This window comes from Amblyomma americanum, chromosome 10 (assembly GCF_052857255.1).
Source record: "Amblyomma americanum isolate KBUSLIRL-KWMA chromosome 10, ASM5285725v1, whole genome shotgun sequence".
Taxonomy (NCBI): Eukaryota; Metazoa; Arthropoda; class Arachnida; order Ixodida; family Ixodidae; genus Amblyomma; species Amblyomma americanum.
In genome coordinates, this window is record NC_135506.1 from 70,549,579 (window position 1) to 70,558,403 (window position 8,825).

The window sequence follows — 8,825 nt, forward strand, 5'->3', positions numbered from 1 at the left end:
CTCTTTATGTGACTGAGTGTATTAGGATGTTTCGAATGTTTTTCGGTCGTCTGTAGACTGCATGAGGGAGAGCAGTGAAAATTTTGGCGAGGCGCTAGCTCGCTTTGTTTGAGAATGTTGAAATGTTTTTTTGAAGATTTTGTTTACGTACGTTAGGCGGCTGGGTTACTGGTGAAGGGAAGTACGAGATTTGCCTGATGGTCTGTTTGCTCGCTGTATCAACGTCACTCCAGTATTTGCTCTCGGTTGGGTTTAGATGTCCTTTGAATGGCATCGTCGGCAATGGCGACGGGTATCGCTGCTTAATGAGGACTTCTTGCATGCGTTTGGAATTTTTTACGAAGTCTTCATCTTGGGAACATATTCCTTTAGATCGATGTGCCTGAGAGTATGGGATGCTTGTTTTAGAGTGACGAGGATGGCAGCTTTGGAAGTGTACGTATTGTTGACGGTCCGTCGGTTTTCTATATACACTGGTGGTGAGTGAGCTTTCGTTTACCAAAATCTCAACATCTAGGAAGTTAATTGTGGTGTGGGCGCACGTGTAAGTGAAAGATATGTTGGGGTGGACGAGGTGTGTCAGTCCAAATTAAAAAGATGTCATCCAAGTAGCGTTTGTATAGGGTGGGCTTAATGGGACAATCTTTCAAAAATTTAGACTTATTACTATGCATGAAGATGTTGACGTAGGTGTGGGCCATCCTTGTACCCATGGCTGTTGTCAATGCACAGTGTTTAGAGTAAATGGTACCACAGGCCCACAAAGCGCAGATTTTGTTTAAAAAATCGGCCGTCTTGTTAGCATCAATGCCGCTGTGTCCAGGTATCCAGTGAAAGCGCATTTCTTTAACATGTAGTGGAATGAAAAATCTTAGAGAATGGCCCAGAAGAGCGTCCTTCGAGCCTTCGAGTGAGTCAGGACAGAAAGGCTGTCAGCAAGTATAATGACATCAGTAACGATGCAAGAGACCTTATCTATAGGGCCAACTGAACCCCTAGAAAATGAACAGCGAATATAGGTGTATAATCAGGGGCCCGAAACGAATAACTGCAATCTAGAGCCAATAGCTGCCTATAGGCGACTTCATGCAAACATTTAAAGCGAAAGCCTTTAATGGCTCTCGTTATCCATCCGTCCGCGAAATCTGTCACACTATGACGTCATCAATGGTATAATAATTGATATAACCCATATAGTCTTAGCAATTAAGAAGTAATTGGTGATTAGAAATTGCGCATTAGTTTGTAATTACACATTAATTTGTGAAGTAAATTAATAGCTCAAAACGAAACGTTAAAAATAAAAATAAATAACAATTTTAAAGAAACAAAAATAAAAAGGAAAAATTAACTTATGTGACAATGCAGTTTCAGAAGCGAAAAATTAAAAATAATTAAATAAAAATTAAAAGAAGCAGCCACAGTGGGCGCAGAAAGGCTTTCGCCTCGCGCACTTTACATCGCCAAAGTGACCACTGAATTTAAAAAAAAAAGTGCCTCTTCGTACAAGCGATTAATCGCCTTTTCCCGGTTCGCCCTGCACCTTCGAGCAACAATTTCATCCTATGAAGTTGTCCGACGCAACGCCAGAAACGAGCTGATCACGAACAACAGTGTTCACGGAATTGTCGAAGTCGCAGTTCTACGCAGGTTCGCGTAACTGAGCAATGTAAACCTGCAGCTGACAGGCTCGCCAGGGTTCTGTAAACATATCTTGAACCGCGGTAGCGTTCCGTCGTGGCTGAGGACAGACGGTTGCAAGTGCTGAGCGCGGTTTGAAACGTATCTTCGCCTTTCGTAACTTCACTTATGGCGAATTCCACTGGTGGATCTGAAGTGAGGCGCTCGAATCGCAAAAGAGCGCCCCAAACCGCCTCGGAGCAGATCCGCCACTGGTCGGCGTATCAACCTTGTGAGCTCCGTTGGAACGGAGTTGCTCCAATCGACCAGCGGAATTCGCGCGGTCGGTCCAGGTCGACCAGTTGAACTCGAATTCGTCGTCGCGGAGCAAGAAAAGCTGCTCCAGCACGACCAGTGGAAATCGCCATTAATTTAGGTCCCTGCTCCTTCATTTTGCGCTCGTGGCAGGAGGCGTTAATTGCGGAACGACGCTGACCTTCGACGCCGCGCGACTGCAAAGGCATGGCTTTGCGCCGGGTTGCAGCAAACTCAGGCCAGACGCCTCTAAGTAGGTAGAAAACAGTGCCTTCCACTGGTTCCATGGTACTGGTGACTGGCCCGGTGTTTCTAGGAATGTACGAGGGGGCGTAAGATCCCGTGCAACTCATAGTAACTGTTTACCTCGTCGACACGTTGTTGTATTGTAGATGCAAGATCGAACGACACACCGGAGCGACCGATGTCATGATGACGCCAAGTTTCCGCCGAACCCCCCCCCCCCCCCTCTACTTTTCTTGCGTCACGTATACGTGGTGTCAAGAGACATGCATGTGACTGAAACTCTGAAGAAGCGAAACTGAAAGTAAGACAACCGAAACTGAAAATAAGAGAAGAGAAACTGAAACTGCCGCACAGTTCATTGCCTGATGGACACATGCAGTGTCACGTATTATTTAACGTCTTCATAAAACCGCTGTTTGTTCTTCTATAGGATTAGCAGCATTAGTATATGTTTGCTATTAATGACACCCAGGTAATGAACATGATTTACCAACTTAAGTAGTGTTGGTTCTGGTGTAACACACGAAAAATTTATAGGCATGCCTTTGTGTATACGCCAGAAATGAAATTGTGAAGCAAGCCTTGAAACTGCCTGTGCATTTCTCATAAAAAAAAAAGAAAAACATTATCTTGTTTTCAAAGCATGCGTGTCATCTATATCAGATGTGACTAATGTTGAGCTATAACTTTAAATGGCTCATGCTGGCTGCCATCAAAAATCACTTTTTTTTATTCAACAAACCTCATAACTCATTTCTGTCACGAAAGCAACGAAATGCTTCACTTATATCTCATTGCTTTGGTGCAGTCATGGTTCATTATGCAATGTAAAATCTGATTCACGAATATTTTTGTTACTTGTTGCACGATACGTTTGTTCCTGAAATTCAGCACATCCACCAGTATTGCGTTCCCGCGCGGCTTTCTTTTTTTTAACTGAGTACAGGTGAATAGCCACCGGATTCTTGGCTGATCGCCCAGTGTAGGTATGTGCCATCTTTTGATAGGCTAACAACATCAACAAAATTCGTCTTTCACTTCCAATCATGTGTGCTGCGGTATACTTTTTCTTCGACTTTGTATTGATTCCATCCGTAGTAGGCATGGGAGGCATTGGCCACGCTATCAGCTTCCGCAAGTTAGGTTCACGCAGAATTTGTTAGCTCCGCTTCAAGTTGATCTGATCTCCTTGCAACGAGTTGCTGAAGAAAACGGGTGGACGGGGCAGTGCGGGAAGAAGAGTCGTCGAAGGAAGACATTTGTAATGTTTCTTGAATATAGCCAAAGTTTCTGTTACCGTTATTCAGTTTTTGTCCCCCTGTGATTTATCAGCTATTATTCGAACCCCCAAAGTTTAAAGTTCAAAGTAGTAGCATTACTTTTAAATTCAGAAGAAGCTACTAAACATTACAATTGGGATATATTCGCAGGATCTGGCTTGGAGCTATTCTGTTTGTATCCCTGATTATACTCCTATATTCTTCGTAGATTTTTTGGTTATTTTGGCTCTTCTCTTAATTCCCAGGCATGTAGCTTGAGTTCTCATTCTTGCAGACTGCCTTTCAGTTCTAGTCTCCAAAATTCCGGAAAATCGTTATTGAATTGGTCGCTTAGGTTTTATGTTCCGTGCACAGTGCGTGAGATCCACTTGGTCTGAGTACCTGCCTATTCGGGTGTTTATTTTAACGAGGTGGCTGATTTATTGGCAAGGTCAGCTCTCAGCGCTCCTGTAATCTTTCCTGTCCTTCACCTCATTATGTTGGAAACTTCACGTTTCCAGCGGTTCCAACATATTTCAGCCAGCTTGAGTGATCCGTTGCTCAATACCGTGGATTTTCACCACTTAAATTACCCATGGAATGTCCAGTGGTGTAAATCAAGGCGTTGCGAGGTGTCAGTGACGCTTCTGCGATGCAAAATCCCTCACTTAAATTTATACTTGCGCCGATGCGGGTTCGCTGCGACAAACCTTTGTGTCTCATGTGGGCAAGTTGAAACAATAGGTCATTTTCTCGTCTCTTGCCGGCGGTTCGCAGTTCAAGGAAAGCAGTATTTGGAGGTCCCTCTTTCGAGGTTAGGCCTCCCTCTATCTCTTCCAGTTCTTCTCTCGTTCGGTGCGAGCGCCAAGGAATTCCCGTTAAGCAGTGTTTGTGGCTACCTTCATGATCGCATAAGTGCGACTGATCGGTCACCTTGTTAGCTGCATACAAAATTCTGTTGCATGTCTAAAATGCTTGATTCTATTCTCGGTAATTCATATTTCTTAAATTTTATTGAATTTTCCAATTTTTATTCTGATTCAGTCTTCTACGCCGCCGCCTCACGTCTTTTTTTTCCCCCGTGCAAATATTTCATTGGCAATCTCCACTGTACCTTGGCAAATCCCCCCGCGTGGGTATGTGCCATATATATTTACTGACGTGAAGAAGAAGAGTGTGGGCTACAAACACTGTCTGTACTTGTGCTCTTCCTTTTATTTGTTGTCTGTTTGCATTGTAAGGCATTAATAGGTAGAAAGGCATGCACGTAATGGGCATACCCTGTGCGCATGAATGCGGAAGATGGTCATGGTTGTCCAAGCATTGCCATCAAAGCAACGGGACCTTCAAGAAACAGCTAGGATATGGTTGTGACCCCTCACATGCAGTGATACTCACACAATTTGAAAATGTTGCAAGTTACAGCAGTCCCGTGGTTATATTGCTGCAAAACAATTAAGCTAGCCCATTCCATTCATGCGGAAATATTTTTAGAGGCTGCCAAAAAGGAACATGTCAAAAAGTTACACGTCCTGTTTCATTGTGTTTGAAATGAGGCTTAAGATTAAATTAATGTTACAAATACGCGCTGAAGAAATGAAACGATTAAACTCTCATGTGAAGGAAATACAAAAGGGTATATTTACGAAAACTTATTTACAAGCTAAAATAGCATCGCACACACACTCTCACGGGTTCCTTGTCGTCTGTCACTTGACTGAGTCGCCTCCAAGCGCTGCAGGCTACCGCGCACCTGCAGTGCACCGGAAGCGCGCACACACACAAACACACACACTCTCACGCGCACACGTGCATGGGTCCACTTGAAAGGAGACGCCGCACGGCTCTCCGGTTCGTACTTCTGGCAGCGGCGGCATTTCCCGCGGCCCTAACGACCACACCAATAAGCTAACGAAGCGGGCGCCCATCGGTCCGTTCGCAGAACGGAGGGTGCCGCCAAGGACGCACTCCCGCACCGAAAGCACACATGCGGGCACAAAAGAACGCTCGCTGCGCAGAACGACACTCGCAGAGAAACACATGTATATGAGAAATGGCCCCTTCTTACAAATGATGGTGGTAAACGAAATGAACAAGCAACTGCTGTGCAATCCATGCACTGTCATGCAGTACTTACACAATCACAGTCCAGTGACTGCAGAGCGGTCTGCAACCAGTAACTTGCAAAAAAACTATACTATGCAGCGAGCTTGTTTGCACGGTATTTGTTACATTTATCGAACGATCACATGAAATTGGTATGGCTATTTCTACACAGTGCATTTCCTAAAGACTCCTTTCTGCCATACTGTACTTTTTACCCAAAATGCTTCTTACAGAGTCATAAATTGTTACGTACGCGTATAAAGATGTTTGTAGCAGGTGTGTGAGCCTGAACAAAAAAAAAACCTTTTATTTTCCTTAATTCTTCAGTATTCCTGATTATGACGACATATGGGCATTTATATGTTAGTACAATTTTTTTCACGCATCACAATTAACTGATGCACCGATGTGTTTGGTACACATTCATCTTCAGACATTTCATGTCTGTTTGGTCAAAAAAATACGAAATAATAGTTGACGGCATTAGTTTTGACTACCATCACACAGCATGCTCTTGAAATTCCTCTAGCTGTTGTACAGAAGTCTGTAATTGGCTTCATTGCATAGCTTCATACTTGAACCATTTAAACTCTGCAAACTGTTCTTTTTACCGCACATGGCATGCGAAGCCGCGTGGGAACGGGCGAGGAGGATTCGGAGGTACAGCTGCAACTTCGCTGGAATCCAAAGACAGCTAGGCACTTGTCACGGTTAATTTCGGAAAGGCGGCTATGCCCCAGTAAAGTTGCGTAAGGTCTTTCCTTGCAGACCTTACTAAGTTCCTTCACTTCGCACCAGAAATGCTCACCGCCCGATTTTCACGGCAATGAATAAGCTTGCAAGGAATGTTATCGGCGGTCGCACGTGCATGACAATCCTTTCGACATGCGTGACGATGCCCACCGAAGGCATTTCAGGCTGTCGAAGGGACTTGTACGCTGGCTAAGCGAAGAGCGCGGAACATGCGTCACTGACAGCCCCCTTCCTTTCGCCGTCTTGTCCATCGTGCGTCGCGCCGAGCCCGACAAAGAAAAGGCCGTCACCCCCCCCCCCCCTTCCCCTTCTGAATCGAGGGGCGGGGGGGGGGGGGGGGGCGGAAATTCCGCAAATAGTTTCCCAGAGGCATCCTTTTTTTTTTCATGGGGTCAAGGAAGGTGGCCCAAACAGTGCGAGGCAACGTTCTCTGTTCATTCTAGAGAAGCAAGCTTACACTGCAAAATTAAACCTTGTCTTTCTCTTCCAAATGCAATTAACTAGGAGTCCTGTCCAAAACCATTTCAGGTTGTTATGTGGGCACCCCCAACCTTTTTTATTTCCGTGTAACTCCAGCACTTCTTCACCTTTGTCATTGTAGCCGCTATTGTTCAAGTACCATGCAACATCTTGTTATTAAAGGACCTTTTTAATTGGAAATGAGAGCATGTGCACAGGGTGGAAAGCGCGTGATCTGCCAGGAAACACTAAAGCGGCCCCGAGAAGGGATCTTTATTAAGGATGCCAGCCATCTTGGGCCTCTCCACTCGGCAACGACGACAAAGCGTGTGCGCTCCCTATGGTTAGGCCCCAGCTGTGGAAGCCATCCTCGGACACGACCATGACCTTCGACATCTGATGTTTTTATTTAAAAACACAGGGACCAAAGTCGTGCTGTATGCAGTGCAATCGCCATGTGGTTCCATAATCATCCATTTAGCCCGGCTCTTTGGACGGATTCAGGAAACGACTGAAAAGAACAAAAGTAACGAGCAAACAAAGGTGCGCTGCATAAAAGTTAGAACGTAAAGAAACGAAGGCACGCTGCGCTAATGCTGTAGCGAGGTCTAACATGTAAAATTTCGCGGCTGGCGTCGATTTCTACAAAGCGCGAGTAGTGCCTACGGAAATAAACAAAGGCGCACTGGAGATGGGTAAGTCTATACAAGCACGAGTTTTTGTCTCTACCAGCGATTTACTAGCTCACACCGCGCGATTTTGATGTCTGGCGTCGATTTCGACAGAGAGGGAATACGGGCACGAAACGGGACGCTCGCGATCTGCCAGGAAACAATGGGGTGGCCCTAAAAAGGGCCGTTTGCAGGAGCACTTCAACCGCGACCTGCAGCGGCGTGGCGGCGCGGTGAGCAGTAGGCCCAGCAGTGGTCCGTCTTGTGCCCTTTGGCTCCGCACCGACGACACCGGTGCACGACGTACACCTCTCCTGGTCTTGCCCTTGAAGCCGACGCTATCCCTGGTCCGTAGATCTTGACGAGGGCCGCGACGATAATCTTTGACATCTGGTCGATGCCCCGGTCCAGGAAACGATGCTGCAAAAAAAGTTACGTTACAAGCGCCGCAATTTGGCGAGTTCTGCACGAGAAAACTTGCGAAAACGTTGTTCAACCCTTACCTCGTGATTGAGAACGTGCACGCCAGACAAGCGCTTCATCGTGGCTGTCAGACGGCGGTTCAGATGGCGACGCCGGCGGTCCTCAAACCGCACCTTATGTGGGTCGTCGTAATGGAGTTGCAAAATTTTGAACACCAGCACGACGTGCTCCTGCAGCAAGAAAACGAGGTCCTGGAATGCGCAAGGCATGTAGGTAAGCGGTACAGCACTTCATGAAGCGAAATTTGAGATAAAATGCGTACCTTTATGTCGCTGGCGATTTCTCGCGGGTCAGCGCCTTTTGGGGGTCATCGCAATGTCGTGGAAGCAAGAACTGTACAGAAATTTCAGCTGGCTGCGCCGACGAGCGCACCACGCAAAAAAAAAAAAGCCATACCTGGACAGCTTCCGAAACGCGCGCGCCGCCGCCTACGCTCACGAAGAGAATGCCCGCAGACCACGCACGCCCGGCGGCCGGCCAGCCGGCCCTAGCGATTCCCTAGGCACTCTAGGGACAGGCCGAGAGAGGCGCGGCGAACCCACGTCCGGTTGAGAACGAGGGAGAAGCAGAAAAACGTCACGGAGAAGCGCATCCCATCGACCAATCAGCGTTTCCAGCCCACCTGCACCGAAACGCTTCTGTGACATTCCCGTAGAGCCAATGGGGACGATTTTGAAATGCGACGGTGGCGGTGCCTGGGAGTTGGCGGTAAAAACATAAATTGCTCAAAACTTTGCTCGCTATGCTTGCGCCGGTCGCTGTCGTCTGCTGCCACTGCGCTGCAGCGTTGCCCGCGGCGGCACTGGCGGCGCAGACGCGTTGTGTCATTGACTCCAGCCGCGTTTGCTGCCAGGTACCAGGATCGCTGCAATCGTTCCGACCGTGGCGACACTTATGGCGCGGACGCGCAACT

General features: G+C 47.0%; 1 protein-coding gene across 5 annotated transcripts; it reads right to left on the reverse strand.

Moving 5' to 3' along the window:
* Window positions 1-7,141: 7,141 nt before the first annotated feature.
* LOC144106354 (uncharacterized) lies at window positions 7,142-8,735 on the reverse strand. 5 transcript variants are annotated; one of them, XM_077639134.1, is made up of 4 exons: window positions 8,309-8,735; window positions 8,175-8,245; window positions 7,933-8,082; window positions 7,142-7,849 (listed from the first exon to the last, which is right to left on the reverse strand). In XM_077639134.1, the coding sequence occupies exons 3-4, from the start codon at window positions 7,969-7,971 to the stop codon at window positions 7,631-7,633; spliced, it is 258 nt and encodes an 85-aa protein (XP_077495260.1). In that variant the 5' UTR covers window positions 7,972-8,082; window positions 8,175-8,245; window positions 8,309-8,735; the 3' UTR covers window positions 7,142-7,630. The 5 variants fall into 5 exon arrangements, with proteins under 5 accessions (XP_077495260.1, XP_077495258.1, XP_077495259.1 ...); XM_077639132.1 differs by having other exon boundaries at window positions 7,933-8,103; window positions 8,309-8,734; XM_077639133.1 differs by having other exon boundaries at window positions 8,175-8,735.
* Window positions 8,736-8,825: the final 90 nt, after the last annotated feature.

Excerpts from the sequence above, each read along its gene's own strand:
- LOC144106354 (XM_077639130.1), bottom strand. The coding sequence starts at position 8,121 with ATGCCTTGCGCATTCCAGGACCTCGTTTTCTTGCTGCAGGAGCACGTC. Across the intron at positions 7,850-7,932 it reads TGCACGTTCTCAATCACGAG|CATCGTTTCCTGGACCGGGG; the intron begins GTAAGGGTTGAA and ends CTTTTTTTGCAG.